Below are 22,117 nucleotides of genomic sequence, written 5' to 3'. Positions count from 1 at the left end.
GTGGCACTCATAGGAAGTGCCAGCCATTTCCTTTTTCCACTTCTCACATTTTCACTCTTGTTAATCATCATTCCTCCATGCAACTTCATCTCAATTCTTCCAAAATCAAAGACTAATTCTTTCAATCCAAGAATAAAAATCATAATAATAATCATCACCATCAAATAATCTCCATTCAATAATTGAAAAGTTATGGTTTGTGGGTATTGTGGTGGTGGCCGAATTTCAAAGAGAAAAGAAAGGAAGAAGAATTTCCAACTTAAGTCTTGCATTAACTTATTGTTTATTGAGGTATTGAATTCCCCTAATTTAGTTTTCATCTTTCTTTTGAAATTAGGGTTCATGGAGTGAACCAATTTGGGGGTTTTTGCTAGAAGATGAATTATGGTTAATTTCTCCCAATTCCTTAGTTAACCTAGTTGTCATTGAGTTATATGATGTGTTTGATTATGAAATTGATAAGTTCAAAGTAATAATTTGAGTTTCTAAGAAAAGATAAAAATTTTGCTAGTTATTGTAATGTGGTTGAAAAAGGTAAGATGAACTACCTAATATAGTTGTTAAAGGTGAAAGTAACTCAATGACAAATGGGTTGGGTTTTGGGTTTGGAAAAGGCTAGTAAATGAGAATTTGGTAATTTTGAGCAACTGGATGAAATTGCCACATGTTGGTGGTAAAATGAGATTTTTAGCAAAATGATTGATAATTGAAATTGATGAGTTAGAAAGATTGAGCTTTGTTAAGTGAAACTTGATTTTAAGCCAACTCAGGGAAATTGAGTTTGGGTGAATAGGAATGCTAGTGAATCGTTAGTTTGGCTAAGTGAGTTAGCCAAGATTGTGAATAAAGTCTTATGTGCATATTGTATTGAATTGATAGGTTGAAAGCTTTGCACTTGTTGTTGATTGTTGATTGTTGATAGTCGCGGAGGAGGTGAGTTCTCTTGCATACCTTTATGTATACGTTGGGTCAATCGACCACATCATGTTGAAGCCTTTTGTCCATGTGTGGTGTTGACCACATCATGTTGAAATTTATTTATCCATGTGTGGTGATTGATTCGGCGTAGGCCCATATGGGGCATAGTGTTTATGAGGCCTAAGAATCCCAATAGTTAATCATGTTGATGATTGTTTAGCGTATATGGATCCATGTATGTTTTGTTAGCGCAAAAGTGAGTATGCAAATGATGATATGACGGTATCATTGGCTACATGCGATAGTCTTTTGTGTTTTTGCCCTCCTTCGTATGTATAATTGTATGCAAGTCTATTCACTAAGCATTCACTTACGTTTTAGTTGTTTATCATTTTATAGGTGGTTCCGGAAGAAGGAACTAGGTGTTATTGATTTGAAGTTGTTGACTTGAAGTGTTAGTGACTTGAAGGTATTTGGTCATCCGTAGAAGAATGACATTTGGTTAGAAACCTAGTTAATTCCCTCTCAAACTCTTGGCTCTTGATATATGTGTCTTTCGAATGAGAATGTTGTGTATGATGCATTTTAAGTCTTGAAGTCTTGACTATTATGGTGAATTGAAGTATAAATCATTTTGGAGTCAACTTGGTCATTTCGTCACTTTGGGTAAATGCGGGCGAGTGACCCGCTTGTTTGTTTTAATGTAAATTTCAATGGTTAAAGTTTCGAATGTAGTAATTATGTTGTAAATTATGTCATGTGAAGGTTTGAAATTAGATTTGATGTGTGATAGAACTTGTGTCTGAGTTTGGAAAAGGTTGCAAATTGAGTTAATAGTCAAATTTGATGTTTTGTGTGTGCAGTAAGAGTACAGACGCAGACACGGCTGACCGTGCTCAGCGTCTGCAGTATTTCCTCTTGGTGTTCAGTTTCTGAGAGCACGGACGCAAAGCACGGTCGACCGTGCTTGCGGTCGCAGTTTCTCTGTCTTCGAGCAAAATTTTTTCGAGTTTCATCCGATGTTTTCAAGGTCTGAAATTTATAGGATATGTTTATTATAACATATTAAGGTGTTCTAATTTGTTAGATTTTGAATTTGAACATTTTGAGTTTTTCACCTTATTTTGTCTAAAAATTTTCTAAGTACGGATTGGTCAAATAAAGTCAACTTGTATAAAAAAAAATGGTCGAGTCGAGTTGAGTTCTTTCATATATGTACTATGTAGTCCTTAGAGGTGAGTTTTTCCCCAAGGTCTCGAGTTCGAGTCTTGGGTTTCTCATCTCAATTCCATGAGTAAGGGATTGAAAGTCCAGCAATTCGCTGGTTAAAATTGTCTCCATAATGTCTAAATCGAAACTAACTTAAAAAATATATATATTTGTCGTTAGCAATATTTATATTTCATTATAAAACATTTACCATATATTTTAAAGACACTTTAAAATGGCAAGTTATTAATTGTAATTATATCAATTAATTAATTTATATATACAATAAAAATATACTCGTAATATTTTACCATCATCACTGGTTAGAGGTGGTTGACGATTACGAATGACAATGAGTCGAGTTCGAGATAGGTAGTGCTTAACCCGAACCCATACCTGATAAGAAATATACATGAACCCGACCCGGTACCCATTGGAGATAAAATTCTGTCCAAAACCGAACCCCAGCCCAATAAGGATAGTTATTTATCAAGAATAATTTTCAAAATTAATATGATTTGATAAACAATACTATTTGTTGTTCATGTTTTGAGAAAGTGAGGTGATATCTGTACCACAAAACTTGACTTTTCTACCACAAATATGCATCACTGACTTGTACAGTTAGTTATAAAACTTATAAATTGTGGTAGATGAATCAAAACTAGTGGTACATTTATCATTTCCCTTTGAGAAATTGATATGCAAGTTGTAGAATATAGATACAAAATTAGTTGATATTAATGTGGAAGATTGTGAATATACATTTAAAAAAAATAAAAAACAGATATTTTATAATATAATATAGATAACTAAACATTTTTTAATCTATAGTTATACCTTCAAAAATTTATGATTTTTTATGATTAAAACTTAACTCAATTCTATAATAGAACCTGGCAATATTTTATTGTTAGAAGCCATATATTATCACACATTTTTTGAAGTATGATTCTAATTTGACAATAACAAATCAATTTTGAGATATTAGATGTATGTAATTTTGATAAAAAGAATAAAAGTTTTATCATTTTCTTGTCATTTCAAAATAATGTTTGACTAGAAGGATTTGTTTTTGTAAGTGTGGAGGTGAAGGATTTAACTCTTAAGTTTTGAGTTTAAAACTAAACATCGACGCTAATTATTAATCTACAAGTAACAATGTAAATTGTCTTGATTTCATTTTTAATGATGTAATGACTTTATACCGTTTTAGTTTTATCTTTTGTCAACCGATAATAAAAGTTGTTAAAAAAATATTAATCCGTAAAAACTAGCGTAAAAACAAAAATAATTCGTTAAAAAGAAGTACTAAAAACCAATGAGTTGGTGGCTCATTGGTAAAGTTTTTGACTTTGCGAAAATCCATCGTGGTTCAAATCTCACTTCCTATATTTGTAGGAGTAGATTATTAAGGGGGTTTTCGAGAGTCCTTGATTTTATTCCAAGCATGCGTGATTTGAGTTCTACATACTGCCCAATCATATCTTATTGTGATATTTCAAATGATAATTAACTAACTCGTTGGAAACCTTTAAAAAAAAAAAAACTAACTCATTGGAAAAAAAAAAAATTTTTTTTAAAATTGCTAGAAAATTTCAAGCAAATATACTGTATTTTATGAATGGATTTTGTTTGTGGGGACAGCTGTTGCAAAGAGAAGCGGGACCTACTTTCCCACCATCACTGCCCACCAATGAGTAAATTGATGGTGTAGTTTGGTGGTAAATGTTTACTTTTTTTTATTGAGGACCATGCTACATGCCTACATGTAAAGTATCAATCATAAGATTTACCTTTATATCAAAATTATCTATACAATTTATATAAACAAACTATCTCCTAAAAATTTAACACTCTACTTTTAAAATCTCTAATTTACCCTTTTAATTTATACTATCATCAAACACTTCATCCCTGAAATTTCAAAACTACCCTTAAAAAAAAATCTTACACGTGTCCTTCCCTTCCCTTCCCTGAAGTTGCTCACATAGTATACCAAAATAACACACATACGTTACTGAATTTATTAATCAATCAACATAAAAAAACGTTCGCTCTAAAAAACGACGACGGTTTGCACTTTCAGCCGGACTAAGAAACACTTTAGTTGAATCATACATTCACGTAATAACACGGTACCGCTACTTAACCAACGTTTTTTCCAATGTCCCGCTGCATCGCGCGGGTACAAGGCTAGTTTTTACTAAACAGTCTTTTATACCTTGTTCCAATAAAATTAGCTAGCCATCGTAACATTGAATCCATTCGATCATGCTGTTAATCCATTTATGTATTTTATGCCAATTGAAAAATATTTTTTTTATGTTTAACTACTTTGGTTAGGATTTCAACATGAAGAAGAAAAATCTCACCCACTGTCTTGACCTTAAGAATAAAGCACCATAGTTTTCTCATTTTCTCATTCATTTGGACTTTAAAGAAAAGGAAATGGTCCCTCAACTTGTGACATATGAAGTTTTTTTTTGTTAAATCTTTGAAATTATTTGTCTTTTATGTTAAGCTATCTTCATTTTTAAAGTTATGTATTGCATAAACCGTAAGTTTATTAGGCAAAGTCAAAGGCATTAACGGCCGTCCATTTCATGGATGGACGTGTACACTAAAGACAACCCTTACAAACAGTTAACTTTATAAAGCCAGAAGAATACACACCACAGATTCAAAGTTTAAAAACATTTACATTCCAATACAATGTCATCAAGGCACTTTGGCACAACATCGCACAAGCCACAATATACCTTATCCAAGGTTGAAAATTGAAATAAACTATAAACTAGTATGTGTGTGTATATAAGAAAGAGTTTAATGCATGCATATAATTTTTTATGTATTTTTTGATTTGTCTCCATTAAATTATTATTTTTATCTCTTAAAGTCATCGAAAATTTTCAAATGTAGTATCTCTTTAACATTATTTAAACCTTAAAAAATGTTTTCCTCGCAAAATGACCTAGTACAACATATTTTAAAGATTAATTGATCTCGAATAGACAAAAGAAAAAGAAGAAAGAACTTAGATGATCATGAAGAAACAAATCAAAACAATAAAAATATGGTGTTGACACATATCATGATCGATGACAGTTTTACACGGAGAATTTGCATAAAGTTAATGTTTATTCCTCTTTTAATTTTAACCATTGATCATGCCATATGTAACACTAAAAGTTTAAGCATATTTGTAGACCTACCAAATTATCCACATTTATCATTTTTGTTTAGTAATACATCCATATAGCTGAGGTTATTTTAAGAAGCTATACAAACAAAACATGTGCCAAAGCCAAAATCTGATACATAAGTTATTATCTCAAAAACGTACAAGAATCAGAGGCTGCAAATAGATCAAAAAATAACTACCACGGGCTGCGCAATAATGAGATCAGTAAAAATCACCCGGCTTGCCGATTTTAATATTCTGTTCACTTAAATACTCTGTAATTGCTTTCTTCTGCCAGCCCTTAAAACTCCTGCCAATTAAACGGGTAATTTTAGATTTCATTTTATTTTGGCAACAATGGGTTAGTGATTATAAGAGGCAAGTTTACTTTTGATCAAGATGAGCAATAATTTCTCCACCAGGAAAACCTTCAACTGTGGCATCGTATGCTTCTTTGATTGCATGCTTCCAAGTACCTCCGATATCTTTTGAGTTGTTTACACCTCTTGATTGATCAGGATCTTCCATTGGCAAAGAATATCCAGACAGCAAGTGGCCAACCCACACATTACCTTTCCTAAACATTGTTTTCAAAATCAACTGATTGTGTTGTATACTATTGTGTGTGTGTATAGCTGTATATATATAGCATAATAGCAACAATCATGAAAATAAATTTAATACCAGCATAAAACTCCGTATAATTTGACTAACATGTGAGAGTAACTTACAGGACTATGTCCATGTGGCGGGGTACGTAATGGCCACCCCCTAAACCGAGAAGGACTTTGTTGTTACCCGACGTACTGGAACATAAAAACGTAGAATAATATAGTTAGGTATGTGACAGTTTGATAACGATTCTTAGTTCTCGTACTCCCGATACCAAATAGGCTTTGAGTTTGAGCTATTATACTTAATTAATTCAAACATACACATGATTTTGAGCATTTATATGATTTCAAGATTTTGATGGTACCTGTTCCAGTTTCCAATAGGCTCACCTCCCCCTATTCCGAGTCCTTCCCAAACTAACTGCAAATATGGAAAAAGAAAAAGAAAAGTTTCAAAGAAAATAGGATGATGCATTATTATAATCTTTTAGGAATAGTTTATTACTACTGTATTTTATTTCCTTTTGAAGTTGTATTAAACTTTTAATGTTATATGATCTCATATGACCGAAGCTTAGGCTCAAGTAGTCAAGTTTATACACACCCTAATGAGCTGAGACAAAGCTTGAGCTTAACAGGCCCATAAGATCCCGTTCATTCAAGTTAATCGAAGACCCAAGCCTTAGGCATGTGAGACTGCCAAGTCATGAGCTAAATCCAAGCCTAAATGGTTTATGAATTCTGAAATGCTGGGCCTCAAGCTAAGATGGTCATGCGTGGCCCAGCTTGAAAACAACCCTGATCTTCATTGTTATCTTAATGATTGGAATTTCACAACTTTATATGGAATGAAGAAAGATATTATAAACTTGAGCACACCCGTAATCTTTTTTGTAATCTTAAAAGATTGTTAGACTTCATTAACTATCTTTAAAAAGAATGTAGGGGTGAGTAATATAATTTTGAGCAATGCAAGTATGCAACTGATCTTAATACTATGTCAAAAAGATGCACTGAACCTGAGCAACGACTTGAGCAGCATCTTGCCTCGTCCAGCATTCCGTTGTGCTACCTATACATTCCAACAGATCATTCACACATGATTGGAATATTGAGATGTAAATTACGGTTTCAGAATGAGTCATAGCTGAACACCATGAAAATCAGATCAGAAACATTTCAAGATGCAAAAAGAAGGGGCTGAGCCAGAAGATGCAAAGACAAGTAAAAGATACATGTGCAGCTAAACATTCCATGATCTAGATAAATTACCGCAATGTAAAATAGAAAGCCTGAGATATCTACCTATCTCCACAAACATTGTTGGCTTGTTTGTAATTGGACCGTGATGAGTAGCCTCCAAGGTAATCTACATCAGACCCATTCCACAATGGTTAGTACAAGGCATGATTTGGTACAATATATGAAATGAGTAGTGGCGTATATTGATCAACAATGTCAAGAAATCTTGTTGCAGTTGCAAATAAGAATAATGCTACTCGTATTTTCCAACGATGCAGAAAATCATAAGTTGGCATGAAGTAAGAAATTATTCAATTGACTCGGTGACTGAAAATAAGAAGATAAGATATTACTACTTTCTTGCTAGAATATGAAATTTAAGAGTACCTCAAACTCAGGAACCAAGCTATGAGATTTGGCTAATTTCTTTAAAAGTATCAACCAAGATGTCATCCGAGGACTAGGAACCGCAGCCCACCCAGGCTTCCCTCCTTGTGGTGGAACATCTCCTTCTTTCAAATGTGGCACACCTAACCAAATGTATATCCACAATTTAAGAGCCTTAAATTCCCATATATATTTTCAGAAAAAAACTCTGCTAAGTTGCAAACAGGTGGAATAGACCATTAGATGTCTGGAGCTAAATTTGAATTTTGATTATCTGCCAACTGTTATTCAGGACACATATAGACGCTTTCTAGTGTTTTGGTATATTAAAGAGGTGTCAGGGATTGCATTGTCAAAACAAACTTTGAGTTTTTGAAACAACTTTTGGAAAAACAATTCAACTATTTTCTATCTATGAGAACGCAGATAATCACTTTTCCAAAACAACTTACATGATTATTTGCATTTTGCAAACATGAGAATCATAGAATCCCTGCAAAATGCGCCAACACCCTCTAGAAGTGATTGTGCTATATTCGATATTTTGGTGGATAAATAATTAACTTAATGTAGCGGGGTATCAAAGTGACCCACGACCAAAACCTATTCTAAACCTCACATCATCACAAAACACAATAGCAAAGAAAGTAAAAGCGGCTTGAACATCATATAACATTAACAAGCATAAACAAGTAATATACCGATAGGATGGATAGTGAGAGCAGGTCGATTAGTAACAGCCGTATGTTTGCTAAGAAAAACAATCTCATGAACAACTTCGCCAGTAACCTCTTCCCATCTATTATCCAAATGATCTTCTTCAACTATCCCTTTATCATGCTCCAATAATCTCACTTCTCCATTCACCTTACTCCTAATCCCCTAACCAAAAAAAAAAAGAGACAAATTATTTATTCGGGGTTTTGCTATTACCAGTCGGTAATAAGTATTTACATGAATAACAAAGTCGTGCATATAGCTAAATAAAAAGTTCTCATTTTTTTTATGCACGTAAGTGAGATAGCAAGATCATTTGTCACATCAGAGCAACCTCACACCGAAAACTAAACCTCACAATAGCCTACATAATAATTCAATATACCCACATTATACGAATAAAAACTGTAAAAAATTGAAAAAATAATTAGGAAAAGACAACCACAGTGAACCACGTTGGGTCTGTAGTGGTTCTACCATTAAAACAATTAACTAAATATAACATATTGTTACATACTCTAATGGCTGTCACTAGCAGAAATTTTATCTATGCTATATTATAAAACAGATTCCTTTTAGATTTTCAACATTGAATTGAAATTTTCAATATTGATTTTAAGTACATCCCCAAAATACCCCTCTCATCTATTCTATATTTATCTAAAATAACCATAATACCCTTTCTCTCTCCTCAAATCTCAACCAAATCATCTTTTTTTTCTCTCCTTCATAAATCATTTATTCCTCCAATTCATTCAAAATCTTTTATCTCAAAAATCATACGTCGATAAATTGTATGGGTGTTCTTAAAATTTCATGCTCTTTTATTAGAGATGTCATTCGATATACTTTCGACGAATTTTAAATCCGATGGCGGAGGCCGTAGGCATTTGACCTAGCTATCACCCCACCGTCTCACCGCCGCAACGCGGATACTTACTCTCGTCATAAAAGTATAAATAATATAAAAAACAAAAAAACATGTTTATTAATAATTATTGATACCTGAAAAGATACGCCAGGGTTCCAATTGCCCATGGCGGTAAGTGCTGATGCCGGTCCATATGACGCCGGATCGGTGGTTGTTGCCACCACCAGCGTCACCATTTTTTTTTTTATGTTGGAAATTTGGAATGACGCTTGATTTTAGAGTTTGATTGATAAATCTGGGGGTTAGTTTGAGGGTGAAAACTATTGGCGGGGTTTAATCAAGGGGTTTCTTTGGAGGCGATTTCCCTATTACTCGTAATAAAAAAAGCAAGCTAAACGAAGACCAACTTTCATTAATTAGTTACACTTAGTCATAAAATTTAATGATGAATTTTTAATATAAAAATATATAATTTTTTTATACACATTAAACGAATAAAGGGCAAATTAGTTGGACACTTAACATTTTTCTTTAGAGGTACATTACTTAATTGTATCCTTAATATTTTCTTTTAAATAAAGGCAAACTTCATAACTTTCCTAGAGATAGTTTATCAATGCTATATTCAAAATGAAAAATAAAAAAAAGTAAAAGAATAATGCAAATACATTTGGCTTAAAATCAAAAAAGAAAGATTAAAAATAAAATAACTTTTTTAAAATTTTTATTAAAGGAGAAAAGATAGAGTAGAATAATGCAATAAACTTGGTTTAAAATATTTCCTCTCATTTTTCGAATGATTTAAAAAGAAAAAAGGAAGATATATTACGCTTCTTCCATTCATTTCTCCCTAACAATGCATAAATATTACTTTATTAAAAACCAACTATAATAGAGAATATCGTTAATCTATTAGGCATTTGTTAACCATTCGTTAAATACTAACTTGATTTGTACATGTATCGTTAAGTTGATTTAAAAACGCATTTGCAACTCAAAACGTTTTATGCTAAGTTCAAAACTAATAAACTTTAAGACGTATGGGAATGAGACACCATTAAGAGTGTTTGTAATGGTTCACGCCACCACACTTGGTAGTGTGACACATCAGTATCACACAATACCAAACAAAAACCATTCAGCAACCACACCATATCTGTAACAATAATCATACAACACATACTTTATTTAACATATAACACTTACAAAAGAAGAATAATGAAAGGGCCCATCATAAATTCATAACTTCCACCTAAAAAAGACTTTGAGGGTGTAATAGCTCCACAGTCCACACCATGTGGTCGATGTCTTAACTTCCACAACACCCACACACTCCTCCATTACAATTGCTCTAAGGTGTCTTTTTTACATATCGCCTCTTTTACCACCATGAACACCCCCTTCTCCATGACAAACTTGAATGAATTTTTGCTTTGGACGTTTTTTAAGGTTTATCCAACTTTAGACACAAATCACCATATAAGTAGTTGTTGATACCTCTTTTGACTACTTATTTGCCACCTTATGGAAGTTCCCCCACCTTTAAAGGTAAAAGAAAGAAATTGTCTAGTGTTGCTTTTCGTGGGTTTTGAGCCCCAATACCTCGATGGTGTATGGGGGATGTTAAGATGTAGGCAAACCTTACATCTACCTAAGTAGAGAGACTGCTTCCATTTACTACCTAAATGGTAAAAAAGATTGAACTCATAATCTCTGTTTCCAAAGGCTAGGGTGTTTACCATTATCTTCAAAGGTACTTACATTCTAAGATTTTTGATGGGATTCTTTTTAAATAATGATACGTCACATGAGGAAAGTCTCCTTTTGGGGATTGTCGACCTTTTTTTAGGTATTTAATATTTTATCTATCTGACTTGCCAAAATATATATTTAGGTTTTAATTAAAATAAAATAAGTATTAAACCTAAAAAAAAAACCAAGAGGTTTTTATTCACTGAAAATCACCGTGCATCAATATATATACTTGTGTTTCCTGGACCATTATCGTGAATCTTCGTGCATTTCTTTCATTACGATTCAATGATCAAAAATTTATCCTATTTGATTTACTTTAATATTTGTTTTACAATAACCAATTTCCATATATGTAATAAAAAACTGAAATATGATGATGAAGAAACTTCAAAGTGCTTATTTCTCTTAAAACATATATTTATATACGATTTTTTAAGCCTAAATTATCTAATTACTATAAACTTTTAATCCTTGCTCTAATACTTTTTTCATTTCTTGACCTTGATTAGTTAATTTCAATCCTGAGTCCAGCAGATCAACAAATTTTATATTAATTATTCATCGCTCATTTTAATTACTTAAAAATATAATAACATTTTCATATCCATTGTTTTTTATTCCATCCATCTATAATAAAAGGGCTCAAAACTAGTTTTTACTTATATACTTTTGCGAAAAAAGTAGAGTTTTCATGCCCAAAAGTAAATGGTGTGGGTATTGGGTGGGGTTTTAGCAAAACATTAAACTGCAGACTATCTGATGATGTTGTTGCACCGGTCCTTAATATTACACAGAAGAAACTTTTTGTATTTCATGGCATCATCTGCAGCTCCAAATTCTCACCACATCCGTAAACGTAAGTAGTACCAATACCAATACTAGAATTATTAATTAATATTATTATTACTATTAATTCCGTAAACCCTAATATAATAAATATTTATTTCTTTCTTTCTGCTCAATAAACCCCTAATTCTTTCTTTTTACCTCAATCATACATTATCTATTTACAGTTACAGAAACAACAATGCAAGACAGCAGGGGTAAAAAAGCTAGGTCAATATCTACTGAAGCAGCTTCTTTTTCACCCTCTTCTTCTTCAATGAAAGAGTCTTTCTCACAATACGCTGAATACCTCAATAAATTCGTACCTTTCTAACCTTTTTTATTTTTATTTTTCATCTGCTTAATTTTTTAAATATATACAGTTCCATGTTATATGCATCCAGCTAGTCATTTTATTTCTTGTTACATTTGTGATACCAATCTTGATTGAAAGCGCCATAGGGGCCGATTTATTAGGGCAAATCGTGTAACATTATAGTTAAAAGGTACATGGAGATTGTATTTGAACTTGCGATTTTCGCTTTATGTTGTATTATCATCTAAAACTAGGCTACCGTTGCGGCGATTAATTGGTTTAAAGTTCCTACATTTTTTAATTTAGGCTTTTAATTGGAGCCTCGTGACTTGGAATAATTTTTTTAGGAGGGACAATTTTACATATTTCTGCCAAATCCTTCTATTATTAAGTACGGCTGGTACCATTTCGATGTGTTCTTCTTTTGAAAGGCAGAGCGAATAAATGGCTAACACCACCAACTTTGGTACGCCCATGTGTAAATGGGTATAGCGTTGCTAAGACCCCCTCACCACATTTGCATGTGGCAGGATTCGAACCCTTGACCACCTAGAAAGAAACCACAAAGTGGAAAACTCCCTAACCACTGGGCTATCACCCCAATGGCTCTTAAATCTATATATACGATTATAATTTCATATGACCTCTAGTATCCGTGACCACGTATAGTAATAATAATAATGACTGTCAACTAGCAGTGTTTCTTAGCGAGGCAGATTTGTTTAACTTAATATTGTTAATGTTTTTGGTGTTTCAAGTATATGTCTGATTATCACTTAACCTTTTTGTTAACTCTTGATGTAATGTGGGTTACACGTAAAGGGAGATATTGGAACTAAGAAACATCGCTTGAGATGAATTTAAAAAGCATAGCGTAGTTAATTATAAGCATTGATCAAGAGAGTGTGGAGCAGTCGTATACAGAGCGAAATACATGTGTATTGTAAGTAGTTGGAACATAGCTAAGACATGATTTTTAATACATTTATATTAATTTGTTTTCATTTGTTATTAATATCTTATGTATATACATGTCTCTTTTTTTTTTCTTAACTCATTACATTTTTCAGCTTATATAACTTTCCATCTACTTTGTACTTATTGTAGAACGACAAGAGGGAACGTCTAGTGAAAGCTAGTCGTGATATTACCATCAATAGCAAAAAGGTTATATTTCAAGTGCACAGGTGATTTACCATTTTTGATACTTGAAGCAATTTTAGTTTCTATTTTCCTTGTTTTTACGTTTCTTATTTAATGTTTATCATCATCAAACAGAATCAGCAAAAACAACAAAGAGGAGGTCTTGGAGAAGGCAGAAAAAGATCTTTCTGCTGTTAAAGATCAGTATATAGCCCGGCTAGTAAATGAATTGCAAGGGAGTGATTATTGGAAGCTAAGGCGTGCATACTCTCCTGGGGTTGCCTCTTTGTTCACTTTTTACCTGATCGGCATTAATAACATTACTAATTTACTTGTTAGTTTATTAACTCCTACACTTTCCAGATACAAGAATATATTGAAGCTGCAACGTTATGTAAGTTTTGCACTACTGGTGCTTTGTTGAATCTTGAAGAGATAAACGCCATCTTGTTACCGCTAAGTGATCCTTCTTTGGAGCCATTTCAAATAAATATCCTTGACTATATATTGGGTGTAAGTTATGTTGCATTGCTATTATCTAACTTGGAGAGTGCTATCTACAAATTAATGATTATTTTTATTTTATTTTTTCGAATGTAATATGTTATTTTTATGGTTTAGCTTGCTGATCTGACTGGAGAGTTGATGAGGTTGGCAATTGGTCGGATATCAGATGGGGAACTTGCATATGCAGAAAAGATATGCAGATTCGTGCGTGAAATTTATAGAGAACTTACACTTGTTGCTCCTAAAATGGATGATAGTTTAGATATGAAAACAAAGATGGATGTCATGCTTCAGAGTGTAATGAAAATAGAAAATGGTATGATTGTATCAAAGAAAACTGATCTGTTGCACCATTTTGTGTATTTGTTAATTGTTATATGTAAAGAATATAAGTTGACGTGAGGGGTTTCTGTAGTATAAGCTATTTGGATGTTATTTAATCATGTTTCTGTTGTCCATAACTCAGAGTTACCTTGTTTCTGCAGCTTGCTACAGTGTTCATGTGAGAGGGTCCGAATATATCCCCCTAATTGGAACAAATGATACAAGCTATGCCTCATTGGGAATGTCCGAGTTTGACTAATGAAGTAATTTTTCATTTTGTGAAATACCCTTTTTTGCTGAATGTGATACAAGATGTCTTGGCCTTACATTGTAATTCGTCTTGTGCAGTTCTATGTGAATCAATCTTTTTGACGAGTCTTGTGCATCTCCATCAAGTTGACTTGTTGTTTTAACAATGGTAAGATCAGAATATGTATTGGGATTTTTTTTGACGAGTTTAGCTCCTTTTTATTACATTGGCAGAAGGGTTGTGTGAGTCGATATTTTTGAGTTCTAAACCATGTAATCTCAGTCCAGCTGTTAATTGCATATTCTGCTACTTTGGTTAATTTCTGCAGTGGTCTTCAGTAGATATGCTAGTGCGTTGTGTTTCTACTGATAATGTTTCATGCTTAGATTATACAACTAGAAATGGCAAGGTGGACGTGTTGGCTGGCTTGATTTACATCTGAAATAGGTTCAGGTTGAAATGGTTTCTTTTAGGGTTAAAAGAAACTGGATTGTGCTGTGTTGAACCAATAGCAGTGTTTTTCTTGTTACCCGAATAAATATAAATAGGTAATACGTTAAATGAATGGTGTATACGAATAGTTATATATATCTCTGAATAAGCAATTTATGGGGTTTTATGCCCTGAAGTAAATTTTGGGTGATTTTTAACCCATTCGACACATCTAACATCTCCTAACTCGTTTGACCAGTTCAGCTAATTCTATGTGAATGAACTGAAAATTGCTATCTGACCTTTGCTGCCAAAATGCAACCTTAACTAGCTAGCAAGGTTGTATTGTCCAGAATGTATTTTTGGGGTACTGCATTGTGCTGATCATTTCCGGAACATTGGCTTTAGTGCCTTGTTGATTGTACACAATTCAATTCTAGGAGCATAGTTTAAGCAAAGTAACAAAGTTGTTTGATGGCTATTTCACAATTCATATGTATGATCTAATCTTTTAATTGTCTAAGAATTTTGTTTTGTTTATAAAGAAATAAACTTCTAATAATCAGTAAATTTGTTTTGACGTCAAAATAATAGAATATGGTGATAAAAATGAAGTGTAGCTCAACTGATCCATAACAGCTGGGTACATAGCAAATAACACAAGGGTTCGGGCTTGAGCCGAACATCCCCTTAGCAACAACCGCCTAGTGGGTCAGGTCTGTCGGGCTTGAGTCGCTGGTTAATAAACTCCTGCAAATAAGTTAATTGGGCTGGCCCAGTATTTTCTTGGTCATTTAAATTTTAATTTTCATTTTTCATATCACTTGTGCCGTTGTGCTTCTTGTTCTATTGTGCTTAATATTCATCTAATAATACTTTTAAGAAATATTTTAAATGTAAATAAAAAATATTTGGATTCATTGATTAGTTTGAATTTTCCTAGAGTTGGTACATGCAACATGGGTCGAAACTGAACAAGTTATATTCTTTATCAATTTGTGTGTCTCAAGTATCTTTACAAATTTGGTTTTCAAGTGTTTTGTTGATGTGCTTATTTCATATTAAGTTCGTGACTTTACACATATAATTTGCCTTCGGTGTTCAGTGTCTACATACTCTTGTTAATTTCTTAAATCTATAGTTTAGTTTCACATTTCAATTTCAGCTTATAATATACGTGCACAACAACGTTGATATGTGATACATTTTAAACCGGTTAAAATTTCATTCATATTACCAGGCTAGCACTATACCAATACTAAAGTAGTTCATACAAGTCAAGGTTATGATCATTGGCAAGATCTTCGTCAACAACGTGGCCACAATAGAGAGTAAGAGGAACTGATCCTAGAAAGAAAATAGATAATTTCATATTTAGTCACTAACTAAATGGGTAGGGTTAACGTGAGAATCACAAATATGGAAAAAACCGTGAGAATCACTAGTTTCTCTCCCTCTTTTTTCATTTTTGTGTGGTTTTTTATTTTTATTTTTTGTTTCTTATTTTCTTTTAACAAAAACTCATTCCAAAAAAAAAAATTAAAAAAAAAAATTTTTTTTTGTAAAAAATTATATGGGTTACATGTTAAGAAAACGTATGGATACGGTACGGGCGTTGCCCTACATCCATTCTAAAGGGGGTGTCACCGGACGCATATGGGAATGGTATGGATTTGATGGGCGGCAATCCAAGAGAAGATGACAGTTGTTACGGTACGGGCTTTGCCCTTAATGTTAAAGGCAAAACCTTTAGAGATGATTTTTCAATGGTTTTCACCATATATGTGGTTCTCCTTTGATCCCTTCACCTAACTTTATATAATAGATATTTGAAAAAGTTATAGTTATGCATGGCCCTCCCAAAATGTGAACTTTGGTTACTCATTATATCGCCTATTTAAACCATTTGCTATGGCTTATTTTCGTCTTAAAGGATTAGATCCCTAATTAAAATGGTTGTTCTAAGCATTAAGCATATCTATATGGTGGTGGGTTGTTGGCCGGCAAATTTAGGGTCAACTGAATAATGATAATACGTGGAAAAAGAAGGGCTACAAAAAATTGGGTTGGAGAAAATGTGGTCATGAAACAATGCACATAGATAACAAGTACATAATGGTACAGACATTAATAGCCTGACCTGTTACATTATTAATCCGTAGTTGTAACTAATTATTAGTCATAAATAAAAAAAAGTCTACTGTCAAGAATCAAAGCCTGCTGTTTGGGCCTTACTTTTTAAGCCATTCCAAAAGAAAAAAAAAAGTCTTTGAAATCCCAAAGGGTGATACATATTTGCCATTACATCTTGAAGCGTACGTTAATGTGGTTATGATCTTGGGTTGTTTAGTGAAACGAAAAAGACGAACATATGCCTTGTACATATGCAATTTTAGGTCTTAATATTTGTTTATTTATTCGGCTAAAGTTAGATGAACAAATATTAACAAGCTCTATTCATGTTCACAATCTAACACTTATTAATATATTGGGTAAAAATTTCAAACTTTCTAATTATTATATCTAATAGTCAATTTTTATTTTGGGGGTTTATTTCTAACCTGTGCCCACAAAGACATATATTAAAATTCATATTAGTAGAAAAATTTAATATGTCATCTAATGCATATTTGTGATTTTCATAATTGAAATTTAAATAAGATAGATTAACATAAAGAATTGAGTTAATTGTAACATGAAAAGTTTGATTGAATATATAAAATAAATATTAATTATGATTTAAGATGTATGGGTCAAATTGTCTTTTTGCATATTCAAATTGAGCAATTTTTTTTAACGAGTTAGAAGTTAACATTTGAAACACGACAGTGACATCAAATTCGGTAATATACGGTGTTCGAACCATGCATGCCTAGGATGAAACCTAGTACTCTCGAACCCCCTCACCCCCCCACCCCACCCCAACATTCCATTCCTGAAAATTTAGAAAGTGAGATTCGAACCCTGATTGAATTTTTTTTCAAAATCTAAGACCTTACTAATGGATCACCAACCCATTAACAAATTAAGTAACTTTTAACTTAAAGAGAAGAAATTTTAATAAGTAGTATAGATTAGATTATTTAGTGGGGATCTACGAGAATGTAGGGTTTGGGAAAAAAGGAAAAATAGAAGGCTCTTAAACGTATTGTAATGGTGGCATGTTGGTGTATTTTGGAAAGTTAAGAACGACCGAAGATTTTCATACGCTAGTGTCGACATCGAGAACATTATGCAGAATACTAAATCGTTGACTTTTCCTATACCGTAGGAAAGAATGAAAACATTAATTGGATCGATTGGTATAGATTAAAGTTATTCTAATTGTTGTATGTAAGTTGGGATTTGTATCATCATTTTAGTGGATACATTTGTAAATGAAGTTAAGTGGTATAGATATATTTCTAACCTTTATTATAAGTTCCATGAAAGTACAATAAACTTCAATTTTAAGCATGCAATAATTAAACACGGATGCAAATCAAATACTCAATGGTTTTGATACTGATAAGTACATGTGATCTTTGGTACGGCTAGCTAGCTATTGCTCTCTTAATGATATCTTCGAAGCAGAATAGTAGGCGTCACTTTGGAGAATTAACAAACTAATCATGGATAAGTGTTACTTTGGAGAATTAACAAACTAATCATGGATAAGTGTTACTTTAGCTAATGCAATATTTCGGATAGCTATCGAACAAAGTACACATAAAAATGACCTTAGCCAAGTTTGAGAAGACGTTTAAAGAAAGTAGTATATATCTAAAAATTTTTATAGGAAAAAAAAAAAGCAAATGTCCAAACTAATTATATTATTTATTATTTATATATATATAATCGAATGGGGTATTGACACGTATGCGAAAGCCATATTCTGGACCCATAACAATATAACATGTAGGATCTCTGTTCCTTGGCGCCAAGTCACGTGAGTGCGGTCGGGTTTTCCCAAAACCCGAAACAGTAATTTATGGGTCTTTTTCAACTGTTCCTCATTTGTTTAATGTATTGGACGGTGTGCGGTCAAAAACCCCCCACATTGACTATCAGTCTATCCATCTATCATAGTATAGCTGGTAAATACTCGATATTAATTTGTTTATTTTAACAACTATAAGTCTACACATCGATCTCATCACTCTACACTCAACAACTTAGGGATAACTGTAAGTTATATAGTAATTAACAAATGTAAATTTGTTTTATAAGAGGGAAATGATTAATCTTTTTAAAAGAGCGATCTAAAAATCATTCTAATTATCAGGGACAAAATTAAAAAAAAGAATTAGTGGATACCACATGTCACTTTCAAATTAAAACTTTACTTATAAAGTTGAGAGCATCTCAATCATTAAATTGAAATTAAAGGTCAAGATTCAAATAATCCAAATCAAATGTTAAGATTCAAAACTCAAATTTGAATTTTGATCTTTGATTTCAATCTAATGGTTGATTTCAAGTAAGTGTGGCAAACTTTTTAATCTTTTTAACTTAGTATTTTATCAAGTCATTCACAAGTCTACAATTCCTTTAAGTTAGGCAAAAACCACAAATTTCACCAAGCAAAACAACATCATTTCAATACTCAGTCCTAATTACTTACATGTCTAATGAAGAATGTCATGTTGAATGTGGAATTTCCATGGGCTTAAACAAGATATACATAAGAATAACTTACTTGAAAGCTGCAAGAGATTTAAAGACAGTCCATAGCAGATAAAAAGAAATAGCAAACGACCACAGTGGGAGTCGAACCCACGACCTTCTGATCCGAAGTCAGACGCGCTAATCCACTGCGCTATGCGGTCATTTCATGTTAGCCCTTTCTTATTATACGATTTAATAAATAAAGTTATGCTGCTCATTCCATATGTTTTTATACCTTAGAAAATTACCGTTGTTGGATGAAACTTTCCATAACAGGCTAAACTACAGGTACTCGCATTATTTTTGATTGAAGAAATGCTTTCATGTAGCATAATATATCTAGTACGTACCAGCTTTTAGGGTGATAACTGATAACTTAAAAGTTTCTTAGATAATTAAAGTCTCGAAACATGCTATGTAATTTACAATCTAACTTTAATTAGAGAGTGTTTGATATTTTGTTTTGAGGTGATGTTATTTAATACTTGAGTAGCACTGGATTGTGCCCCAATATCTAGTAATATAAAACTACAAGATCATCATGTTTTCTTTTAGACAAGAGCACAACTACAAAATCATCATACTACACGTTATGCATCATATAATAACTTTCGTATTTGAATTCGAGTCTGTAATCAAGAAATGTATAATAACACAATCGCTATAAGATTATATATGAATATTTGTATCTCGATTTCTAGGATATCGACAGTTTCCCACTTTTATTCATTTCTTTCACTTTCAATATTGACTTTTTTGAGCAAAGAAATAATCTTGACTAATGAATGCATTATTTCTTAAAACATGGATTTACTAAAGCATGGGTCCATAAGGGACAACCATTCCACATTAGGAAAGGTTGCGACTTGTTCTTACATTTTGTTGATTCTTTTGACAATCCATTTGGGTTTACTTTCCAAAACTAGAAACTGGTCAGGCCTATTGCTAGCTAACAAAAAAACATAAGCAAAAATGGCTAGACAGACAAATTCCAGGATATTAGAAATGTTTTTATATGGTTGATATATATGGTGTTGTTAGTTTGTGCCTACACTTCAAGAGGCAAAATGAAGTGCATATCTAATGGTGGATGAGGTTAATTGGCTGACTTAGCCATTCATTCATATGGCCAAAACAAAACAAAACAATCATTGGTGGAATTCACACACCAACTACCACCCATTGTATTATTAATTTATTTGATTTATGTCTAGAATTGAGTCTATCTTCGTACGGATAAATGGAAAACATGATTCGTAATTAATGGGCTTTTGGTGTGTTGGGAGAAAAAAATTTCTTTTTTTTTTTTTTTTTGTCATTTTGTTTTACAAGTTTTATTAATATCTAAAATACTTTTGTTTAATTTCGTGTATAGTCGTGTACAAATACATTGTCGAAGTATTTTTTTATTCATATATTGGATTTTATTATTAACGAGTACTTTTTCAGTTTCATGATAAACTTTTACAATTACTTTAATTGATTGTATTGAAATAAATGTTAATTCTTAGGTTTTACCCAGTTAAAAATACTCATAAATAGTAAATATGACTAATTTTCTAAAATATATATGGATCAATTTCATAATAGATACTTATTATCATGGATCGAAATATCTCAGTAAGTATGAAAAACACATAATGCTCCCTTATAATAATATATATATATATATATATATATATATATAGGTGAGTTATTTTGAGAATCACTAAAAAAAAAAATACGAGAACCAATCTCAGCCCTCCATTCATCAAGATCAGGAAGGACATGTTTGTCATTATTAAAAAAGTTGTCCAACACTCTCTTTCTTTCCCCTCTTATTAAATCAAAAAATATCTAAATCATTAAAAAACTTTTATCTCACAAACCGTACATCGTTAGACGGAAAAAAAAGCATGGATAGTCTTGAAATTTCGTCCTCTTTCATTAGAGATGCAATTCGATATACTTTTGACGACTTTTTAAATTTTGTTTTTTTTTTTCATCACGTTCATCCTACACATGTGTAAGTACAACCTACACATGTGTAGGAAAGACCTAGAAGTAGTGAGTTGTATAACTTGCCCATGCGTAAGTACAATCTGCCCATGGGTAAGTACAACCTACACATGGGTAAATTACTTATAAAGTTCAAAAAAGATGAGGACGCATTGTAAAACCCTAAATGCTAAACCCTAAAGCTTAATTTCTAATCCGAGGGAGAAGCTACTTTCTAAAAACCCTGGAAAATCTAAACCTTAAATGTTAAACCCTAAAAACCTAAAACGGATGAGGGTTCCCACTCTAGGGTTTAGGGTTTGAAGCCCGAGGGTCGGTTAACCCTCGACCTTCAAACCCTAAACCCTAGAGCGGGTACACGGTACGCTTTAGGGTTTAGGGTTTGAAGTTGTAGGGTGGCTAACCCTACAACTTCAAACCCTAAACCCTAAAATGGGTAAGTACAACTTGCCCATGGGTAAGTACAACTTACACATGTGTAAGATGAACGTGATGGGAAAAAAATGAAATTTAAAAAGTCGTCAAAAGTATATCGAATCGCATCTCTAATGAAAGAGGATGAAATTGTAAGACTACTCATACTTTTCTTTTCGTCTAACGATTTACGGTTTGTGAGATAAAAGTTTTTTAGTGAATTAGATAAAATTATATTAAAGTAAGAGAGAGAAAAAAAAGGAGCTGACGAAAATACCTTCTAGTGTTGAGAGGAGTTTTTTTATTTTTAATCTTGTCCATCCATTTTCTTTGATCCAAGGGTGTAGAGGAGTTCTTGAGTTCT

The 22,117-nt window shown here is 32.5% G+C and overlaps 2 protein-coding genes and 1 non-coding gene across 4 annotated transcripts; 1 reads left to right on the top strand and 2 right to left on the bottom strand.

Annotated features, from left to right (window-relative positions):
* Positions 1-5,319: 5,319 nt before the first annotated feature.
* On the bottom strand, positions 5,320-9,536 carry LOC122579014 (D-aminoacyl-tRNA deacylase). Its single transcript, XM_043751096.1, has 9 exons — positions 9,277-9,536; positions 8,256-8,436; positions 7,555-7,697; positions 7,231-7,294; positions 6,945-6,997; positions 6,291-6,346; positions 6,043-6,117; positions 5,700-5,888; positions 5,320-5,621 (listed from the first exon to the last, which is right to left on the bottom strand). Exons 1-9 carry the CDS (start codon positions 9,376-9,378, stop codon positions 5,534-5,536), a joined length of 951 nt encoding a protein of 316 aa, XP_043607031.1. The 5' UTR covers positions 9,379-9,536; the 3' UTR covers positions 5,320-5,533.
* Positions 9,537-11,581: 2,045 nt separating this feature from the next.
* Positions 11,582-14,879, top strand: LOC122584945 (translin-associated protein X). Of its 2 annotated transcripts, XR_006321620.1 has the most exons (9): positions 11,582-11,753; positions 11,911-12,044; positions 13,146-13,225; positions 13,317-13,458; positions 13,545-13,694; positions 13,803-14,004; positions 14,174-14,275; positions 14,361-14,430; positions 14,591-14,879. XR_006321620.1 is itself a non-coding variant. In XM_043757034.1 (8 exons), the coding sequence occupies exons 1-7, from the start codon at positions 11,657-11,659 to the stop codon at positions 14,269-14,271; spliced, it is 903 nt and encodes a 300-aa protein (XP_043612969.1). In that variant the 5' UTR covers positions 11,582-11,656; the 3' UTR covers positions 14,272-14,275; positions 14,361-14,585. The 2 variants fall into 2 exon arrangements, 1 of the variants encoding a protein (XP_043612969.1); XM_043757034.1 differs by lacking the exon at positions 14,591-14,879 and having other exon boundaries at positions 14,361-14,585.
* Positions 14,880-19,428: 4,549 nt separating this feature from the next.
* TRNAR-UCG lies at positions 19,429-19,502 on the bottom strand. Its single transcript has one exon. It is a non-coding gene; the product is annotated as a tRNA-Arg (tRNA).
* Positions 19,503-22,117: the final 2,615 nt, after the last annotated feature.

The sequence above is a fragment of the Erigeron canadensis genome, chromosome 1 (genome assembly GCF_010389155.1).
Source record: "Erigeron canadensis isolate Cc75 chromosome 1, C_canadensis_v1, whole genome shotgun sequence".
NCBI lineage: Eukaryota > Viridiplantae > Streptophyta > Magnoliopsida > Asterales > Asteraceae > Erigeron > Erigeron canadensis.
Note: the sequence above shows the minus strand (reverse complement) of the source record. Positions and strands in the feature narration are given on the sequence as shown.